The sequence below is a fragment of the Ictalurus punctatus genome, chromosome 24 (assembly GCF_001660625.3).
Source record: "Ictalurus punctatus breed USDA103 chromosome 24, Coco_2.0, whole genome shotgun sequence".
In the NCBI taxonomy this organism is placed as follows: Eukaryota; Metazoa; Chordata; class Actinopteri; order Siluriformes; family Ictaluridae; genus Ictalurus; species Ictalurus punctatus.
This window is the reverse complement of record NC_030439.2, coordinates 11,604,244-11,628,113: the sequence shown is the minus strand read 5'-3', so window position 1 is coordinate 11,628,113 and position 23,870 is coordinate 11,604,244. Positions and strand designations below refer to the sequence as shown.

The window sequence follows — 23,870 nt, the reverse complement described above, 5'->3', positions numbered from 1 at the left end:
GGCCTTGGCTAATCCAGGGGCAAAGTCAAGGCAGGAAGGGACAACAAAGAGAGCTTGTAGATCTCCTACTTGCTTGACAGATGTCAGGGCCAGCAGAAGAGCAACTTTTAGAGTCAGAAGCTTCTCTGAGGCTGACTCTAAGGCCTCATATGGGGTGCCTGACAAACCTTCCAGGACCACAGACAAGTCTCAGGAAGGTATGCGTGGTCTGCAGATGGGCCTCAGCCACCTCACACCACGCATGAACCTCAATGTTAGAGCATGTTGCCCCACAGAGGCTCAATCAGTAGGGGCCCTGATTGTAGAAGCAGCCAACCCTGCTGAGATATGTCCCTATAAGAACTCCAGGACTGTAGCTATTGCGCAGTTTACTGTGTCTAACTGACATTCCACACACCAGGAGACAAAAAGTCGCCACTTGAGCACATACAATTTTCTCATGGATGGTGATCTAGTGTTCAACATGGTCTCTACAACCTCAGTTGAGAGACCAGAATCTATAAGCTGGTGCCCCTCAGGGGCCAGACCCACAGTTTTCATAGTTCTGGCCAAGCATTATAAATCAACCCTATGACTTAGATCAGACTTAGAGACCTCTGACTTAGAGAAAGTAGGGCCCTGCAAATGGGAATCTCCCAGCGAGTGCAGTCTGGCAGGGATATTATCTCTGAGAACCATATTCAAGCAGGCCAATAAGGTGCTATAAGCAGCAGACGTAGACGGTCTTGACAAACTCTCACTAGAATTTGTGGGATCAGGGGAAAAGTGGACGTCACCTTGGCCACGTGTGCACCATGGCGTCCAGCCCAAATGGTGTGGGAGGAGTGAGGGCAAACCGCAGCAGGCAGTGTGTTGTCTCCTCGGAAGTGAACACATCCACTTTCACTTGGTAAAACTTCCATCCTACAGAGTCCACCACTTGTCCCAGGGCTCAGTCACTGCCTCAACAGGATGTCTGCCCGCACATTCCAGTTGCCCGGAAAGTATATTGCACTCACTGACAAAAACTTCCTCTCCACCCAGAGAATACTTAGTTGCACCTGCCTGAACAGGGGGTGTGAAGTAACCCTCCTTGGTGTTTGATTTATGAGACCACCGCTGTGTTGTCTGTCACAATTAACACATGGTGACCTCTCAATTGAGGAAAAAAGAATTTCAGTGCTAGAAATATGGACCGCATTTCTAGGCGATTTATATGCCACTCCAGATGAGTGCCGCTCCACAGACCATGAGCTGGACAGCTGTCTAAGACGGTGCCCCAGCCCATGAGGGAGGTGTATGTCATTACGTCTTGCAATAAGGAGACGCCTCAAGAGTATGACCTGAGGCTAGAAACCGGGGACACCTGAAATTTGCAGAGCACGTAGGCATCGCCGCTCTCAGGGGTTTCATCTTCAGATGAAACCTACAACTTTTCAGCCCCCACTGAAACGGTCTCATGTGCAATAAGCCAAATAGTATGATATTGGCAACGTGGTCTTACATGGCTACATCCCCTAAATTTCCTGCCATTGATGGAGAGAGGTAGCTTACAAGCGCCTCCTCCACCTTTGGCATAGCCAAATACCCTTGCTGTTCATTCCCCACAATGACCGGGCCGAATAAGCCGACATAGTGACGTTATAAATACGGCTAGTGTATGGTTTTTTAAGGAGAGTTTTCTGTGGTGTGAGTGAGATTTATATTCACTGGGGAGATTCACTGCACTCATCCAGGCTGCTATGAGCCAGTTCCTCTTCCCTGGGCCAGTCAACATTAAGCGTCTCTACAGCCCTAGTAATCACTTCAAACACTATTTATATGCTTGAGAGCTGCTGTCCATTTTTGGTGTAATTGCTCCCCGTCTGGCTGCTCGGAGTCAGATAGGGTGGGTTGAATTTCCATACTGGAAAAAGGAGTCGCAACATGAGCTCCAATATCTGTCAGAGAGCCAGACATGGAAGATAGAGCAAGAGATAGAGCTGTGCTCATCTCCGGCTCCTCTTCCAGATCCATATGGGATCCCCAGGACCTGAGCCAGCTGGCCAGCGGTTATGCCAGTTCCGCAAGGCTCTGAAACCCAACTCCCTTTGGCCAAGAAGAGAGTGAGGTGCAAGTGAAGTTGCCTGAGTGGAAAGTTCTCACAATGCGTGCAGTCTGCCCCCTCAAGGGCCACTGTGGTATGCTCCACTCACAGACACTTCACACAGAAAATGTGGGGGCAGATATCCTGTTGAGGCAGGGGTTGAGGCGCAGGGACTGGAGGCTCCATCCATATGGCAGAGGTTCGGCCGAGCGGAAGCGGACGTGTTTGCCTCCGAGGAGACAACACACCGCTCGTTGTGGTTCTCACTCACTCCTCCCACACCAAAAGAAAAAAGGTTAGGACTGGACCCCACGGTGCACGTGTGGACGAGGTTACATCTGTGTGCCTTCCCCTGATCACTCTGCTCCCACACACTCTATCGAGAGACCACTAAGACCATGCTACATCTGCTAGTAGCACCATATTGGCCAGCACAAATATGGGAGATAATATCTCTGTTGGATGGCACTCTCTGGGAAATTGCTGGTCAGTTGCTGGTCTGCTTGGCAGTGACAGGTGATGCTGTGTCAAAGCAGCGAATCTCTATTTGGACAGTGGAAACAATTCTATTGCTTAAGAGGGTTGTGGTCTCGCTACGCCTCTGGGCAAACGGGCTCATTCCACTAGGGTGGTTGCCTCCTCAAGGTCTTTATCTAAGGGGTACCCTTACAGGATGTGTGTGCTGCGGCGAGGTGGTCTAAGCCGCACACATGCATTCAGTATCATAGTTTGGTCGAGGATCTTACAGTGACCCTCAGACTCAGACCTTTTTATTAGACCATATCCTCAGTATGATGGAGTGGGTATACTCATTCCCACAACGTGAAGCTCACACAACATTGAGTTTCCTTTGAAAGGGAAAGTCTGGGTTATGCATGTAACCCTGTTCCCTGAGAAGGGAATGAGATGTTGCATAGCTTTGTCATACTGGGCTATGCTTGTAATTGCATCTTCACTTCAGACAAAGAGAACTTGATGAAGTGGATTACAGGCACTGTTTTATGGTCACACGACGTGCGAAATGCCACATCTCCTGACCACAGCAAGTCAATAAATTTGTGTGATTTTACACAGGCTTCAGATAACGGTCATGCACAGAGGCGTTCTCCCGACAGCGTGAAGCTCATGCAACATCTGGTTCCCTTCTCAGGGAACATGGGTATATGCATAACACAGATGTTTTGCACTGACAAGGACAGTCAAATTAATTAAATATCTTGGAATCCTGTGACAATCAGGGGCCTATCGTAGCATAATAGAAGTTTTCAAATATCTCTGGTTTCCCCATTCACATTAATGCACAAACATTGTTTTATTTGTTTATTTTTTTAGCAAACCCAGAGCATGTATGTATAGTTTTCTAGTAATATGAATGTGAAATAATTTAACTGTAAGCCCTTATATGATACCCCCTTAACTGTTAATGAGAAATTGCACTACTCACCGGGTTCGTAGGTTTCCAGGACTTGGCTGCCCATCATAGACAGACAGTATGTCAAAGTCCTCTTCTAAAGCAAACCCTTGGAAAACTAGCTGTATCCGGTTGTGTTCTTGTGCCACAACCACCCATGTGCAATTGGCATAGTTTGGGTATCCGTAAGGGTATCCAGGGCTTTCTATCGTCCCATTTGGACTATATAATGTATAACTGCAGTTTTGAGCTGAGAAACAAAGACAGAAAAAGACAAAGAGACATAATCAGACATAGGCTTCTTAATATTGATATAAACCTCCTTATGTCAACCAAAACAAGCATTTCACAAGTCTTCCTCCAGAGATAATATACAGCAACATACAGTGTAATAGATGGCTGCTATTTAGACCACCAACAGACACACAGCCTACATGCTTAATGGCATTATCTTCACTGCTTTCTTAAAAACTAATTACTGAGAACTAATTTTTGTGTGAAGTCATTAGACAGGATGAGCCCTCCAAAATTAAGCAATCCTGTGTGTGTGAAATGCCCATATTGTTGGCTGCCTGTGCTTCGCTGGTCAATAAACTGTTTCCACAGTAACACATGGAGAAGGGGGAGGGGTTCTGGTTATTAATGCCAGTAATTTTAATAACTTCCCATTGCCCACAGCTCTGACTCCCCTCCAAGGCGTTAATTGCACTTCTCTTTTGCGTACTTGTCAATGGCCACTCATAAGTTATCGTTCTGCGTGTGGAATTTTAATAACTGCATGTCACTCCATTCATCAAAGAAAAAGCTTCCCTTAAATGATTTGTTCTGGTCAGATTTACACCCACATATTTAATTAATTGCTATTAAATTCAATCATATGCTATGTGCTATGGTCTCCTATTTATATTACATATATTATCTCTTCTTCAAATCTAATATACAGAAGAAGTCTCATTGTACTCATTTCTTTCTTTATTTATTTCATCACATGTCATTCTGATGTAGAATGAGTGACATACTTGAAGTGAAATCTTTCAGCTTTAATTCAATGGGTTTAACAAAAATTGGGAATTACAGCCATTAAGAGTCCCACTATTTTCAGAGACTCAAAAGTAATTGGACAAACTAACATAGCTAATCTGATCTTTCTGTTCTTGAGTGTTACCAGTGATTTGATCTTGAAATTAACCATCTCTATTTACACTCATGAAGATGTCGCTTGATTGTAGACTTTGACAATGCCTACCTCCTCCAGAGTGTTCTTGACTTGGCTAGATGTTGTGAAGGGGTTTTTCTTTAACAAGGAAATTTATCAACTTTAGTCATCTTCCATGCCCTTCCAGGCCTTTTGGTGTTTGTTTAACTTCACAAAATGGGAATTTGCTATAAGAAAATAGCAAAAGAATTGAAAACGCCCATTTCCACCATCAGGGCAATAATTAGAAAGTTTCAGTCAACTGGAAATGTTATGAATCAACCTGGAATTGGACATGTGTCTATATTGTCTCAACGCACTGTCAACAGGATGGTTTCGAGTGGCCAAAAAATCTCCAAGGATCGCAGCTGGAGAACTGCAGAAGTTAATTGCATATTGAGTTCAGAAAGTCTCCAAAACTACAATCCGAAGTCACCTACATCACCACAAGTTGTTTGGAAGGGTTTCAAGAAAAAAGCCTCTAAACTCATCCAAAAACAAACTCAAGCATCTTCAGTTTGCCCGACACTACTGGAACTTCAAATGGGATCAGGTTCCATGGTCAGATTAAACCAAAATAGAGTTTTAATAGAGCAATAAACACCAGAGGTGGTTTTGGCGCACACAGAGAGGTAGCCATATGGAAAAGTACCTCATGCCCAGGGTTGAATATGCTGGTGGCTCTTTAATGTTTTGGGGCTGTTGTCCTCTGTTTCAGAGGACCTGGACATTTTGTTGGGATACATGGCATGATGGACTCAAATATCAACAGATATTAAAAATTATTGAAAACCTGACTGCCTCTGCCAGAAAGCCTACAATGGGCCGTGGTAGGATCTTCTAGCTGGACAATGATCCAAAACATACATCAATATCAACATAAAAATGGTTTACTGACCACAAAATCAAGGTCCAGCCATTGCCATCCCAGTCCCTTGACTTAAACCCCACAGGTTCTGAAGAGTCCACTGGTGTGGACTTCAAATTTGAAGGATCTGGAGAGATTCTGTATGGAGGAATAGTCTCAGATGCCTTGCCATGTATTCTCCAACCTCAGCAGGCATTATAGGAGAAGATTCAGAGCTGTTATCTTGGCAAAGGGAGGTAGCACAAAGTATTGACTAAAAGGGTGCCAATAATTGTTGCACATCTATATTTACCAAAAAGACATATTGATTTATTTATTTATTGGATAAACCTGTGTTATGTTTGCTACTGTTTGATATCCATGAGAGCAGAGTATTTTTGTGATTTTTTTTTTAACAAAAGATCAAAAGGTTAAACAATAAAGAAAATTTTTTAACAGCCTTCTTCTACTGATATTTACTAAGGGTGCCAGTATTAGTGGAGGGCACTGTATCAGTGATTGGAATTGTTTGTTTGTTTTTTGTTAAATATCAAGGATTTTTAAAAAAATACATTTGTCATTAGCCTTAGATTGTGTAAGCATCTGATATACAAGTAGTTTGTAAATTCTTTAGAAGAGTGCATTAATTTATATTAACACCTGTGTCTTGCCTTGTAGTCAGAATTACTATCAGAGCCATGCTGTTAGAAAATTAGCCAGCTAATCTACTGACCAATCAGATTAAAGAATTCGATATTGCTGTGGTATAAATAGTTCAAAGACAACAGAATATGGGGCGTTATTTGTAAATGTTGCATGTTTTAAAATCCTGCTCAGTTTTTGCACATTTAGCATTGCCAAATGTAAAAAAAAAAAAAAAAAAATGCTATACAATTTATAACTGTGACATTTTTAAACATTTAGAGAGAAACTCGTATAAATTAATGCAGTAATGCAAAACTATAAAATAATGTATGTGTAAAATGTAAATGTTAAATCTAAATGTAAACCTTAAATGTTAAATGTAAATGTTATATCTAAATGTAAATGTTAAATATAAATGTTTAATATTTCATCTAAATGTCCCACATGAAAACGGAATATAAAAAAATAAATACAGTAATTGGTCACGCCCCCATTGTGTGATGTCAGTTTCTCGCATGGAGAAGGGCCTTCTCACACTTAGCCACATCAGGCAGTTAACCCAATTAGCCCAATTTGTAATAGAAAGAGTGGTTGCAGCTGCAAGACTACTTGCAAATCCTGGTAAGTTGTCAGCTAGCAAAAGTTAATGAAATATTGACCATGTTCTTGTGCATACACAACTATGGGGTGTAATTTTCTGAATGCTGTCGCAGCCATGCTGTCATATCCCCGATAGCAAAGAGACATCTGGCCAACTGCCACTTCACGCAGAGGTAAAGGTAAGCAAAAAAGTATGTTTTGTTTGACGTTTTAATATAGTGGCTCCCACATTTAATGTTAAATATAATTTTAGAGTTGTAATGTTTTATATTCTGAAGCTTTTATAAGGTTCCTGCTACATAATTTTGTAATTTATCGCTGTGAGCTAAAGCAGAGGTAAATTTTGGAACCGTTTTAATTATTTAAATTGGCAACTTCAGCACCACAGATTTAACATTTATGACTTGATAACTTTCAGCAAACACTGGCCTGCTGACAATATGTAATCTACCTGAGGAAGACATGAGCAAAAAGAGAAGTCTTCTTTGATAATTGTAAGTTAATGTTGATAAAATACACTCACCATCCACTTTATTAGGAACACCTGTAAACCTGCACATTCATGCAGTTATCCAATCAGCCAATCATATGGCGTCAGCAGCACAATGCATAAAATCATTCAGATACAGGTCAAGAGCTTCAGCTAATATTCACATTGATCATCAGAATGGGGAAAGGGTGTGACTTTAACTGTGGCATGGTTGTTGGTACCAGATGGGTTTGAGTATTTCAGAAACTGCTGATGTCCTGGATTTTTCATACACAACAGTCTCTAAGGTTTACGCAAAATTGTGTGAAAAATAAAAAACACTGAGTGTGCGACAGTTTTGAGGTTGGGAACGCCTTGTTGATAATGGTCGGAGGAAAATTGCCAGATTGGGTTGAGCTGGCAGGAAGGATATAGTAACTCATATAATCACTCTTTACAACCGTGATGAGCAGAAAAGCATCACAGCATGCACAAAACATCGAACCTTGAGGTGGATTGGCTACAAGAGTAGAAATTCACTTTGGGTTTCACTCCTGTCAGCTAAGAACAGGCTATCATAGGCACAGATTCATCAAACCTGGACAGCTGAAGATTAGAAAAAAAAAAATGTGTTGGTGAGTCTGAGTCCATGATAGCCTCAGATTCTTGTTCTTGGATGACAGGAGTAGAAGCTGATGTGGTCTTCTGATGTAGTTACAGTGGGAAGAACAAGTATGTGAACCTTTTGGAATTTCATGGTTTTCTGCATAAATTTGCCACAAATGTGATCTGATCTTCATCTAAGTCAAGGGTATTGACAAATATAAAAAAAACCTAAAACCTAAAAAAAAAAAAAATTCTGATCCCTCATGTCTTTATTGAACACACTCATTCAACATTCAAAATGGCAGTGGAAAAAAGTAAGTGAACCCTTAGAATTAATAACTGGTTGACCCCCCCTTGGCAGCAATAACCTCAACCAGCCGCTTCCTGTAGCTGTGGATCAGACCTGCACATCGTTCAGGAGGAATTTTAGCCCATTCTTCCTGGCAGAACTGCTTTAGCTCTGTCATATTCTTTGGACGTCTCAAGTGTATGGCTCTCTTCAAATCATACCATAGCATGTCTATTGGGTTGAGGTCTGGGCTCTGACTTGGCTACTCCAAAATGCAGATTTTGTTTTCCTGAAGCCATTCTGTTGTGGACTTGCTCTGGTGTTTTGGGTCATTGTCCTGTTGCATCACCCAACTTCTACAAAGTTTCAGCTGACGTACAGAGATTCTCACATTATCCTGAAGAATTGTCTGATATACTTGGGAATTCATCTTCCCCTTAATGATTGCTAGCTGCCCAGGCCCTGATGCAGCAAAGCATGCCCAAATCATGATGTTTCCTCCACCATACTTTACAGTTGGGATGATGTTTTTATGATGATATGCCGTGCCCTTTCTATACCAGATGTAGTGCTGTGTGGTTTTTCCAAATAGTTCAATCTTAGTTTCATCTGTCAATGTGCTCTTTTGCAAAATTCAGGCATGCAGCAATGTTCTTTTTAGTAAGCAGTAGCTTCCTTCGTGGTGTCCTGCCATAGATACCCTGCTAGTTCAATGTTTTACATATTGTAGACTCATGAACAGAGATGTTAGCCAGTTCCAATGATGCCTTCAAATCTTTGGCTGTCATTTGGGGTTGTTCCATTACCTCATAGATGAATCTACGTTGTGCTCTTGGTGTCATTTTGACTGGGCGCCCACTTCTTGGTAGAGTAGCAACAGTCCGAAAGTGTCTCCATTTATAGAATGTTTGCCAAACTATAGACCGGTGAAAGTCTTTGAAATCGCTTTGTAACCCTTGCCAGCTTTATGTAAATCAGCAATTCTTGATCGTAGCTCCTTTGAAAGCTCTTTTTGGCGAAGCATGGCTCAAATAAACATGTGCTTCTTGTGCAGAGCAACTCCAAAACTTTCAGTCAAAGTAGTTGTAGTCCACACCTCCAAACTCATTTTCTTAACGAGACTCCAGGTCTAAAACCTGACTCCAATTAGCTTTTTTGAGGTCATTAACTCAAGGGTTCACATACTTTTTCCACAAGCTCTATGAGGTTTTTTTGGTTGTTCTCAATAAAGACATGAGGAATCAGAATTTATTTTGTGTTATTATTTTAGACACATTATATTTGTCAATACCCTTGACTTAGATGAAGATCAGATCACATTTATGGCAAATTTATTCAGAAAACCATGAAATTCCAGGTCATTCTCCTCTGATCTTTCATCAACAAGCAGACCCTCTGCTCACAGGATGTTTTTTTGTTTTTCACACCATTCTGTGTAAACTCTAGAGACTCTTGTGTGTGAAAATCCCAGGAGATCAGCAGTTTCTGAAACACTCAAATCAGCCCATCTGATACCAACATCCACGTTACGGATAAAGTCACAGAGATCACACTGTTTCCTTATTCTGATGTTTGATGTGAACATTAACTGAAACTCTTGACTTGTATCTGCATGATTGTTATGCATTACACTGCTGCCACATGATTAGCTGATTAGATAACTGCATGAATTTGCGGGTGTACAGGTATACCTAATAAAGTGGGTGGTGAGTGTAGATGAAAATGTATTACATTGTAGTAACTCTTAGTGTGTTTTTAATCTCAAACCTCATTATTGTTAGTGTTTTGAAATACAGTTTCACTGTGTAATTGACGAACTCCTCAACAGAGCCACAACATAGCACATCAATGAATGGTAATGGCGTTCACATGTATAACATTGATTAAAATGTTCCACCTTTGTAAGCTTTTGTATCTAAACAGACGGGATTTGTAAATGCATGAATAAAAAATACATGGTGCAGAATAACACCCTCAAAACAGGTGTCAAGGGAAATAATACAAATATGTTGCTTGTGCTCTTACTGATATATATGAATTAGTCTACTTTTGAAACAAAAATGACAACAAATTTTTGTCACACATTACAGACCAAATATATTTGCTTTTTGATTTAGAATACTGCTTTTGTTTTTATTTTTAGGAAAATTACATGTAAATTATAGCACCGAATGTTCGGCAACCGAAAATATTCGGCCAAAAATAGCAAAAAAAAGCATTTTTGATGTTCGGCCGAATAAGTGAAAAGGCCAAATAAATTTGAGAGAACAATGACGTGTTTGATGACGCGCCAAATAGCCTAGCAACCAGAGTGAGATGCGCGAAGTTCACAACCTTAACTTCCGGAAGCGCGCTCGGAGCGATGAGGGGGCGCGCGCATGCACGAGCTATGTGCACGAGCGCATGCTCTTCGGATGTTGACAACCATGACATTGTTTACTGTGGACACGTGTGTTTGTTTGTTTCTGTTCCGGAGTATCCTGTCATGTCGTGAGACGAAAGTGGAGTACCGAAGCAGGTTAAGACGTATTTATTTAAGGGAACATAACATTGACATATATCTAACTATACACTAACTCCCCTTCATCTCTAAGATTTTAGAAAAGGTTGTAGCAAAGCAGTTATGCTCGTACTTAGATAGGAATAACATTCATGAAATGTATCAGTCAGGATTTAGACCTCATCATAGCACAGAGACAGCGTTAGTTAAAGTAGTAAATGACCTTCTACTGACCTACGATCAGGGTTGTGTCTCGCTGCTTGTGTTACTCGACCTTAGTGCAGCTTTTTATACTATAGATCACACTATTCTCCTTGATAGATTAGAAAATGTTGTTGGTATTAAGGGAACAGTCCTCTCCTGGCTCAGGTCTTATCTGACCGATCGTTATCAGTTCGTAGATGTAAATGGTGATTTCTCCATGCATACTGAGGTTACTTTTGGAGTTCCACAGGGTTCTGTTTTAGGCCCACTGCTGTTTACTTTATATATGCTACACCTAGGTCAAATTATTCGTAAACATGGAATTAGCTTCCACTGTTATGCTGATGATACACAGTTGTATGTTTCAGCGAAGCCAGAGGACAGACAGAAGCTTAGTAAAGTTGAGGATTGTGTAAAGGACATTAGACATTGGATGATAACTAACTTCCTTCTACTTAATTCTGATAAAACAGAAATACTTTTATTAGGCCCACGTGTAGCTAGAAGTAATCTTTCTGATCACATGGTTACTCTGGATGGTCTTTCTGTTTCATCATGTACAGCAGTTAAAGACCTTGGAGTGATTATTGACTCCAGCCTATCATTCGATGCTCATGTAGATAATATTACTAGGATAGCTTTCTTTCATCTCAGAAATATTTCTAAAATAAGAAACATATTGTCACTACATGATGCGGAAATACTAGTTCATGCATTCGTCACCTCTAGATTAGATTACTGTAATGCCTTACTGTCTGGATGTTCCAGTAGGAATATAAATAAGCTCCAGTTAGTCCAGAATGCAGTTGCTAGAGTCCTAACTAGAACTAGAAGATACGACCATATCACACCAATATTATCAATACTGCATTGGCTCCCAGTAAAATCTCGCATTAACTATAAAATACTTTTATTAACCTATAAAGCACTAAACAGTCTTGCGCCACAATATCTAAGCGACCTTTTGGTTTTATATGATCCGCCACGCCTGCTTAGATCAAAAGTTGCAGGCTATTTGACGGTACCTCGAATAGTGAAGGCTACAGCAGGGGGGAGAGCTTTCGCTTATAGAGCCCCACAGTTATGGAACAGTCTTCCAATTAGTGTTCGGGACTCAGACACAGTCTCAGTGTTTAAGTCTAGGCTTAAAACGTATTTGTTTACTCAAGCCTACCCTGACTAGATTCTGTTCTACTACTTCGCAGTCATAATTATCTTTTTTCTCCCTCTCTCCTTTCGCCAAGCCCCACACGAATTTATGGAGATACTAGAGATCCAGATCCTTTCTGCCTCTGGATGGAGCTCAAATCTTCTCTAATTCCAGACTGCTGGGACTACGGCTGCTCCTAAGGCCATACAAACTTCATATAAATCCATAATGAAATTTTTCACACTAAGTGTTGTTACAAAGATGAGGATGGGTTCCCTTCTGAGTCGGGTTCCTCTCAAGGTTTCTTCCTCTTAAAACATCTTAGGGAGTTTTTCCTTGCCACCGTCGCTACTCAGTGGCTTGCTCAGTTGGGATAAATTCACACCTTTAATATCTGTATACCATGTTGATATTTCTGTAAAGCTGCTTTGAGACAATGTCTATTGTAAAAAGCGCTATACAAATAAAATTGAACTGAATTGAAGTGAATATACTATATCTACTATAATACTCGGCGAGGTGTACAGGGACGCGAGCAGTATATATCCCCAATATAATCAGCCATATATAACCGAATATAACCATTTTTTGCACTCTTGTCAATGCACTTTTTAATGCACTTTTTTGTTGTAGGCTACAGAGGGTTGCATTCTTTCAGCACTCAGTTATAGGCCTAACATAGGCTATTCAAGGGGGGCGCAAAGATGACCAAATAAAAATATTTTTATTTTGCTCATTTATTTATTTAAAGTTATATTGTGCCTTGTTGGTAGCCTATGCCTGCTGGAATGGAAAAAAAATGCTCAGTGTTAAATAAATATTTTGAAATTGTAGCTTTTGTAATTGATTTTTTTCTTTGAAAAGCAAGACAAAATAGTAAAAAGCACATTTTGACTATTTAATTTATGCAATGGTGAAAAAAATGGTATAATAAATGGAAAAAACGCGAAAAAACGTGTTCGGTATTCGGCCAAGTTTTTCATTATATTCAGTTTCGGCTTCGGCCAAGAATTTTCATTTCTTTGCATTCCTAGTAAATTAAAGCATGACAATGTCAGTGGACCTATTACAACATGCCATGTTAAAGAAATATTCAGAACCTTTGTTGGAGTTTATAGGTATCAGAAGAGTTACAGTGATGGGAATACTCCTGTGACAAGATGAGATACTTTGTAATGGGTATGACTGTTTTTGAACTGAATTATTTTTATTGCAGGTTTTCGTGGGGAGCCCCAGTTGAAGACATCAAGGACAGATGTTGGCCTTAACCTGTCAGCCTGCACAGACGTCTATTCCAGTCCTACCTAGACCACACCAGATTTCTCTCTGACTTGCCTGGATGGCTGACTAGCACCTCTTCAGAATTAGATGTATTTAAACATAAAAATGGACATAACTAACTGAACACTGCATAAGTGAAGAACTTGCCTTACTTCACAAATAAATGTTAATTGCAAAGGAAAACTATTTATCTACTATATTTCTCTGTGCTTTATTTTCAATGGTAATATTTCTTTATTAAGTGCCTACTGTGTGAGATATAGTTATAAAAATCCTGTCATCTACGAACACTAATGTTGTCCACACCTGTATGTCTTTCTTTTATGGAACACAAAAGGAGACAGAGTATTTACTCTCACTCACCATTCATTTATTTTATAGAAAAAAAATGCAATGATAGTGAATGGTAACTGAGGGTATCAGTTTCTTCTGTCGTTCTGCTTTACATCTCCATTTGTGTACCACTGAAGAAAAGGCATACCGGTTTGTAACAATTCATACAGATTTATTCAATTCAGTTCACTGTTTTTGTAGCGTGGACATTCTTACAAATGTAAGCCAGGTTGAATTTAGACTTGACGTCATGTTATAATGGTCAAATTTGACATATAATTGTTTAATTAAAATGTTAATATGTAGACAATAGCTTTATATCTATCATTTGGTTTCATTAAATATATTGACCTCAAGTAAACTACTCCTGGAGTAAAGGGTAAATACAGTTGTTGTTGTTTTTTTTTTTTTTTAAATAAGTAAATGTAACATTAATTTTGATAATTTAAAGCCCAGTATGAATTAAATTCAGTTAAAAACCTTTAGTAAATGTAGCACATTTGTTTTGTTAAATAATACTCTCATTTTCTATTACATCTACATGGCTTTTCAATTATATTTACTCATTTTTTGTGGTTTTCACTTCGGATTACTATTGCACTGACTTGGGATTTTAATTATATCTACTCGATTTTATGTGTGATGGTACTAAATGTAGTTATTCAGATCTACTTAAAGTTTTTAGAGTGTGGCGTTAGGGCGGCTCTTAAAAAGCGTCCTACACCTACACCAGGCACAGCGACTTCTTTAGAAACAGCCACACCATTGCCATCGGTATGGTCTGAAATAATGAGTTTAAAAAAATGGAGGGGTCTTACAGTTAACGCTCTACCAGCAGCGATGGTTAACTGGCTAGCTAGCTAGTATCATGTGCTAGTATCATAGTTAGCTAGTTAGCCATTGCCCCTACATTTTTTAAAACTCATTATTTCAGAACTTATTGATGGCAATGGAGTGGTGGCTGGTTCTAAGGAAGCCTTGTGCCTGGTGGAAGTGTAGGACACTCCTGAAGAGCCTCCCTAATGCCAGCTGCAACCGCTCTTTCTATTACTCAGGCTAATTCGTCCGGTCTTTTTTAGTTAACTGCCTGATGTGGCTGAATGTGAGAGGGCCCTTCTCCGTGTGAGAAACTGACGTTGGCATGACCAATTACTGTATTTTCTGTAAGATTCAGTTTCAATGTGAACATTTAGATGAAACATTTAACATTTAGATTTACATTTAACATTTAACATTTACATTTAACATTTATATTTAACATTTACATTTAACATTTAGAATGTACATTTAGATTTAAGACTTATTTATACAATATTTTATAGTTCTGCATTACTGCATTAATTTGTACGAATTTCTATGTAAATGTTTGAAAATGTCACAGTTAAAAATTGTATAGCATTGTTTTTTTGCATTTAGCAATGCTAAATGTGTAAAAACTGCGCAGGATTTTAGAATATGCAACATTTTACAAATGGCGTCCTATAACAGAAGGCATAATTTGATACACAGTGCTTGTGATGTAGGAGAAAATGGCTGACAATAATACATCAACACATCAAAGTCAGCAAACCCTCAATGCAAAGATGCTATGTAATTGTTTTAAAACAAAAGGGGTTTTTTTTTTTTCAAAAACAGAAAATAATTAAATACATGTTTTGAAATAATATACATTTCATTTAATTCACATAATAAATTTTGCAAAACAACATGATCATTTATCCAGCACATAAACTGAATACATGAACAACTTGGACAATGGAACCATGAAGAAGCCCTTCAAATCTGTGATTAATGATAATAATTCAGTCCTTAATGCTGCCAAATCTAAAATAGATTCTTTTTTATTGAAATGAGGTTTAAAATGGTTTTAAATGCATGACACAATATGGAGTGAAGAATAAAATAATAGATCCACAATGTTAAGCCCCTTTTATAATACAACAAAACCTTTTGTTTAGCCCTAAAGTGGATTGTGATCTGAATTTCAATGGGGGTTGATTAGTAAGAATTAGAAATACAAAATTTGAGGACAAACCAGGGACAAAATGGAGGAGAATGTCTATACATATACACTGCTGTCAGTGAAAAAAGGAATCTCTAGGTGTATAGCGTGCTTTCATAAATGTTGCATGAATATTTAGCAGATCCAACAGCTCACCAAACAATTTAGAGTAATTAGGTTTGTGCATGTTTTAAAGACAATGACAGAATGGAAGAAACATGCAAATCTGTCTGCTGCCGTTTACACATTTATATCCTGCAAATTACACCATTCACATCCTAGCAGAATTGGGATTCAGACTTCTAAATCATTGCATGTCCATTCTCAACAACCTAGTAATTAAGTAAAAAAAAATGTGACCAAACAGAAAACCTCAAGCATTTTTCAATCTGAGAAAATTCTCACAAAATATTTCTAGTCAAAAGAAAGGCCCATGGATGGTTTTAGTTTTAGATAATTCTCTTCTGGCTGCCAGCGAAATGTTGTGCACTGTTCAAAACTATAAACAAACAGATTATGAGTTACAGAATCACACTTGCAAATATTTCAGAAGTCATGGTGGCTATGATAAGACACAAACAAATTTAGTTTTACTCAAGCATTCTATGAAAGACTAAAATGCTATTCAGCAGAGAAGACTAGTATTTGTTAAGATGAAAATAGGACTTTAAGCAGAATTAACTGAAGCTATTAGACAGTTTCTCTCATCTCAGTCCTACAGGCACAGAGTACAGCTGATCTCTGACCAGAGCAAAAGGGGGAATCTTTTCCAGGGCCAGAAAATGTGTGCTAGCACCAAACAATCCATCATGTCTTCACCTGATCCTGGGAGACCGCCTATCTGGAGTAAAGTGAGCATGGACCAGCACCAAAAGAGCATTTGACCTCTGCACACGGACTTCTTTATGAGTGTATGGAGCTTTGTGGTGGCTATTTTCTCCCTACACCAACAGAGACTACATCTTAGCTGAAAAGCAAAAAAATAAGGTCACCTCAGAAGACATTGATGAAATTGCATTAACTGTACTGAAAGAGGAGACAAACACCAAATTCCATTTTTGATGTTGGAATTCAAGAGTATATATTTTATAATTCATTTAAATTTTGGAGAGTTTATATTTGGGAAGCTGCTTATCCAAAGCAACTTTCATTTTGGACAATGTAAAAGCTATATAAATATATTATATATAAAAGATCTTTCACATCTACTTAAAAGAAAGGTTTAGATGTGTTTATGTCTAGGTACATTTCCATAAAACTTGATATAAAATATTAATAAATTCCTTTTATTAATCTAATCACATCCCATAAAATTAAGATTTTATGCCATTTTTATTGTAAATGTTAAGGAAAAAAACACACACAAGGACGCAAAGCAGAGTTAATATTACTATGCCTAGGGTGATTGTTTTCCAATAGTGTTTTTATTTAATAACTACACAGCAATTTGCCAATATTTACAATCTTTAAATTAGTAATGAATGACATCATACATTTTATTAATTTATAAGACAAAAAAAATGCAGCTGGTCATTTTACTGTAAACTGTAAACTCTTCTGTGGCAGTTGACACTGGAGACTCCTTAAATAATAAAATATTAAACATACAAATAATCATTGCTAGATAGAGTAAATATCAACATTATCCATTTTTTTCCCATTTTATTAGTGTCAGACTATGTGTAGCATCTGCAACACAAGTCCCTGTTAATGAATTATTAAAGAAAGAGCTTATAGAAATGATAACGTATTGGAATGAACATACTAATGTAAACCTTTGATTTGAAATATAACCAATACAGCTGTCAGAGTTGTTACAGAAATTTAATCAACACATTCAGACCAATCAGATTTGAGAATTCAATAGCACTATGGTATAATAATATAATGTATGGAAGATAATTCTGCTCAAGCAGTGACTATGAATGTAAGCAATTCTCACGTTTTTATAATACTGTGGGATCAATATTTGGTTGATGAGAGAGGTCTGCACATCTGCAACTGTAATTCAGAAGCTTCTTCACTTGTTCGAAACTATAACGTGAATAAATAATGGAATTATGCCTTCTGCTGCTCACTACAGGATGCTCTCACAAGACCTTTACACTTCTGTCTTTATCTTATCAAATGTATCTAATTTACTGCAGAGCTGACGTTTTGTTTGATGACACATATGTAATGTTTTCCACAGGAGCTCATATTAACAGTGTTTACTTACAAATTGGAGTTGGACAGGTAACAACACATAGTTCCAGTGTGAACAATAAAAGGGAATCAATGGCAATGATGTTCTGGTCAGTATCAGGAATGTAAACAGCCAAATAAGAAAAAAGATTATAAAATAAGAAGAAAGAAGCCTGTTCAAAATGAAGCTTGATGGACCTAAGCAAATTAATTTGTAGTAAATCTGGAAAACATGCACTACTTTCTGCATACTCATTATTCTACCTTACCAACAGGGTACAAAAATAACCAAGTTTATTTAATTGGCAGATTCTTCTATCCAAAGCAAGGTACAACTTAGGCAGTATATAGTTGACTAGTTCAGGATTAAGGAAAGCCTTTCTCCCAGACTTAACAATGACTCTCTGTAACCCATGAGATTTGGATTTGCAGTATTACAATCATTAGCACAGAATCAAAGATGAAAAGAAAAGGTATTGACTTTAACAATTTCCATTTGGCAAGTTCTAACAAAGGTCTTCCTTTAATTCTTTCAATTTTATTTGTATATTTTAAATAGTGCCTTTAACAATGGCCATTGTCACACAGATTTACAGAATTCCAGATGTAGATTTAGATTCCTGTGGGATTTAGGTTTACACCAGAGGAGATAGCAGCAATGAAAAACTCAAAAGGGAACCTCTTCTATGTGACACTGGATAGTGCAATTCTAAATCATCACTGTGTACACTGTTCAATTTATATAGCACCAAGTTTGGTGAAGCACTATGGTCTTTATCATTACAGCAGAGGTTTTTAGGTACAAGTCTACACTACACTGAAGAATGGGTGAATCTTGGGAATTAATTGTTTTTATTATAAACTTTAGGTTATCCACATTTATTCACATTAGAGCTTAGGCTGTATTGTTGTGTCCTTGCACATATTTTGCTTTGTGTGCCACTCCTGGCCTTACACAAACAGGCCACTAGGCATGCAACAAAAACAAATATTTTTTATTGAACTGCACTGGTTTATCTCTGAATACCAAGAAGAATTTTTGTCCTTATGACCCAAGCTTCTTCTCCATTTAAGATGCCAGCTGATGAAACTGCGAACCAAAAATAAATACACTGATACATTTATTGATTTTCCTTTTACAGTCATGTGTCAAAGTGTTTGCAGCCGTGATTCAAAAGATGCTCCTTCTAGTTGCGTTCACTCAGACATAAAGGCTAAAGAAAGTTTGTTGATGCCTAATTATTGACACCTAAATTGCTCTGAGATTTTTTTTTTTAGAATAGTAGGATCTAATATATTTGACACCTTATGATCATGCATAGTATTTGTGGAACAATTTTACACATGAAATAGCCATTCAAGTGATGTACATTATGTTTTCTTGATAATGTAAAAGACAGTAATAGTAACAGATAACAGATAATGTAACAGATAATGTAATATAAAGACTAGCCTCTGTTTTTGTATATAATTATTTCCTAAAGTCTCAACAGTCCTGAGTTCAGATTACTGTGTTTGAGGACTTTTGTATGTTCTCACCGTGTTCATGTTTGTTTCCTCTGGGTCTGGCTATGCTAGATTGCCCCTGGGTGTGAATGAGTACATGATATATGTATATGTGTGTGAATGGTGCCTTGTGCCCAGAGTTCCTGGAATAGGCTCAGACCCATTGTGATCCTGGCCAGGTAAAACGGTTTCTAAAGATGAATGAATGACTAAAATGAACTGTATACATCCTCCTTTTATCATTATCTGTCACCTTTTATTTTTCAATTTCTCCTTTTATTTTATTTTTTCATTACTTTATTGACTTCAGCACATGTTTAGTCATGTCTTCATACAGAAGCTATTTATCAGAGGTTCTGAGGCTCTGAAGGTCCTTGGGGATCCACCCTACTCAACATTGTTCTTTGTGTTCCAGTTCCTAACACACACACAGCGTCATCTGCATACTAAAGTGGTTCCTTACCCTGGTCCTGGAGTACATTTTACTGCTTTCATACATCACCTTGACTCAAGAAAGGGGCCAGTTGTAGGATTAGTTGGATCACGCATGTTAGTTAGTTAGTTAGTTAGGGAATGTGTTCTTGAAAAATAAATTTTAATGGAAAGGCATGGAATGTTACATGGAATGGATGTTTTTATTTGCATGACCTTATAGCATATTCAGACCATCCCACTTTGTCTGTTCTCTTTATTTTCACTTGTAATTATCAATACAAAGTTTTATATAATGCAACATTAGATATATGGTCATATTGTTGTTAGCATAGAGTCATACTGCACATTTCCCCTAACAGTTCTTTGAATAGTTATTGGTCATTAGCTTCATAAAGGATTCTATTAGAATAGGTAAAGCCTCTATTATACTCTATTAAACATAGTCTTTAAGGGTCCTCCAGAGAAACAAACCAAACAACCCTTAAGAGTGCTAGATGGAACCTTGTGCATGACCTTGGATCACATTCAATATATTCCAGTTTTCTAAGACTCTAAGACTCTCCTTACACATTCTCACCCACACAAGCTTTAGATAATGCATTATGTTAGCCACATGACCATATTGTTGTGCACACTGTCACATTATATTCTTAATATCATGTTATATTCTTAATATCATGCTGCTGCAACACTTTAATTTCCCCATGAGGGATCAAAAAAACCAAATAATCCTTAAGGGTGTTATACAGAACCTAGCACTTACTCCAACAACTTTCTTAGAAATATACCAAAATATACCATTTCATGTGACCATGTTCTTGCACTGTCCACTTTCTCTGTCTTTTCCATAAAATGAATTCAGTACTCAAAAGTACCCAGCACACCAGTAGGGCCTAGTCTTTATCTTTATGCTTATATCAAAATCTGTAAGCCTAGTGGGCTGGTTTAGCAGTCTACCACTCCTTTTTCTTTACTTTGTGTTGCTATCAGCATCAGTTACACTTTTAAAGTTGTTAATCACTGGTCATTACTCAATTACTGGTCACAACATTACTCCAATCAGAGCTGTGCCCTGACAATGGTGTCTTTGAGTTGCCTGTAAAATGACCATGGTTCCAGCTAGCTTCACTGATGATACCTGGGGCAAAAGATGCTGAAAGATTTGAAAAGTTAATTGTATTGTAATTCAACTAGAGTCTCCATGACGATGGATGCTGCCTGGGTTTCAGCAATACCAGACTCTTCAAAGGACTTGCCCCATCAATATCTCAGCTAGTGAAAGCCCTAGGCCAGTCTCAGGTGTATTTCTGAGAGTTAGGAGTGACAACTGTGAGGATTCTTTCTCAATCTGTGAATAGCTGCATTTTGCCTTAGTCAGGAGTCCTACTGAAGCAAACATGCACTGAGGCATTACTTGGATATGTCAGCCTGTGGGAATACTGGTACCTGTATGACTCCAACAGAGCTATTTTGACACCATTCATAGTCATTTGACCAAATCATTCCATGTGTTTCAGTAGCAATTGTTTCAAATTTGCTGTACCTGATGATTAATTTGGTATGTACTGTGCCAGGTATTTAATTATCTCTTTGTCTACGTGCACATCTTTCCATGTTACTATCCAACTCATATGCTTCACGATTTTACCTTGGACTGCGCCCTAAAGCATTGAATTTCACATTCATCTCTCTTTCCCTCTATATCACCTTGCTAACAATCTCTGCATTATTCTTCTCATCTGAAGCAGCAATGATCATGTTCTGTGCTTTGACTGCATAGTCTGAATGTATCCAGCTGTTCTTTTGTTAGAAGACTGCTGGCACATTCTGTGCTAAATTTCAACCCATAGATGAGTTGTGCTGTGTTAAGATTAATCTGCCAATTCCCATTTTCTGAATCACCTTTATCTGAACAAAATCAACTGTTTGTATTGAGTAATGCTAACCTTTTATTTGTTTAACTCACATGAATCAAGACAGAGGCTGACTTTAGTTGTTACTAAACTGTTAATCAATCTAGTTGGCTTTGTAAATGTAGTGATAACATCTACGTGCTCTGTGCTAATCTGTTATACCCATCTTGAATCATCTCACTTTATTGGCAGTGACATTTTTGTTTCAGTTCAGTGTCATCTTAGCATTGTACAGTAGATGGGCTCCAGTATCATGGAGGACCTCCCAAACACTATGTTTATATGGGCTGTAGTAATTTCTGAATGTTACCAATATTTGCTTTATAGTTGGCTTAATGGCCAGATAACTGTTAATCCCAAGTGTGTTGTACAATTGCATGTTTAGCAAAATGGTAAATTGATCATTTTTATGCTCAGCTGAGGTCATGTACAATAGATTTTCTCCCACTTGCTCCAATAGTCTCTGCTATCCCCTATTTGGAATGAACAGCAAAAGATTTCTGTCAAAGCAATTAACTTTACATTCACATTGCTAATCTATGCTGCTATGCCACACAAGTATTAGCTGTAGCAGAGTTAGATCCCTCAACACCAGCTCCATAACAAAGAAAGCCCACCAGTGTCTCTACTTTCTGCGAAGGCTGAGAAAATCCCCCCCATCCTCACCACAGTCTACAGATGGACTATCGAGAGCATCCTGAGCAGCTGCATCACTGCCTAGTTTTGAAATTGCACCATTTCGCAAGCCCCTGCAGTGGATAGTGAGAACAGCTGAGAAGATCATTGGGGTCTCTCTTCCTCCACCTTAGCATCATAGACATTTAGACCACACGCTACATCCGGAAAGTCAACATCAATGTGGATGATCCCATGCACCCCTCACACAAACTCTTCACCCTCCTGCCGTCTGGCAAAAGGTACCAAAGCATTCAGTCCACATGGCCAGACTCCTCAATACTCAGAGACTGGACTGACACACACACACACACACACACAGTATTGCATTTTTGTCCTTGCTACTGTGTTTATTAAAAAAAAATAAAAAAAACATTGTATTCAATTTCTTGTCACCATTATACTGTTTACCTGGCTGCTACCCCAATAACTGCTATGTCCATATATGGCATAAGCTAATCTGCTGAATGCTTTGTCATAGTATGTTATGTTTACATTCACAGCATTTTTATTATATTGTTATTATCTTGCACTGTCTGACATATCTGACACTTCCACACTAGAACTTTGTACTGGTTGGCACTACAATGTCTCTTACTGTGCCTATTGTTTTCTTTTAGTAGTTATTGTGCAGTCTTGTATTGTTTGCACATGCACTTTATGTAGAAATGTGTAGGTCTTATTTAGTTTTGGAGGGTTGATTCCCGCCGCCGCCCTGTGTGTGCAGAGTTTGCATGTTCTCCCCATGCTGTGAGGGTTTTCTCCAGGTACTCTGGTTTCCTCCCCCAGTCCAAAGACATGCATGGTAGGCTGACTGGTATGCCCAAAGTGTCCATAGGGTATGAATGGGTGTGTGAATATGTATGTGATTGTGCCCTGCGATGGATTGGCACCCTGTCCAGGGTGTACCCTATCTTGTGCCCCATGCTCCCTGGGATAGGCTCCAGGTTCCCCGCAACCCTGTAGGATAAGCAGTATAGAAAATGGATGGATGGATGGATGTAGCACCATGGTCCTGGACTAACATTGTTTTGTTTCACTGTGTACTGTACCAGCTGGATATGGTTGAAATGACAATAAAGCCACTTGACTTCACTTGAGATGCTAAAGCAGTGCCTGTAGTTACAAATCTTTTCTCAGTCCTTGTATACAAAATCTCACTGCTCAAACCTTCCTGACAAGATGTTGTGTCTTCCTGGTGGTAGACATGTAATGAAGAAGAAGAGTTACATACATACTTAAAACTAAGAATTATATTCAGGTGTATATCATCTGTTCAGATGTGTCTTTGTTCAGCAAAGAATAAAATAATAACCTATATTACTCATCAACAAGAACATTAAGACTTTCTCAACTGTTTCAGGATTTAAAGGCTTGCAGGATTAATACTATTCTGTAATCTATGTAATGTCATGTTTTATCAGGTATCTGAATTTGTGTATAAAAATATACACAATATACATAACTTTTAAATAACAATATGCATAACAAAATATTTTAAAATAAACTCTACCAGCAAAGGGGTGAGTAGTGAGTAGTGAGATGATGTCTGTGGTAACA

The 23,870-nt window shown here is 38.3% G+C and overlaps 1 protein-coding gene across 1 annotated transcript in view; it reads right to left on the bottom strand.

The window, feature by feature from the left end:
* Positions 1–23,870, bottom strand: part of csmd2 (CUB and Sushi multiple domains 2) — a 363,835-nt gene that overhangs the window by 322,013 nt on the left and 17,952 nt on the right. Inside the window, exon 2 of the mRNA XM_017453975.3 lies at positions 3,510–3,726. Coding sequence (XP_017309464.2) covers positions 3,510–3,726 — 217 coding nt within the window. The remainder of the gene's footprint in view (positions 1–3,509; positions 3,727–23,870) is intronic.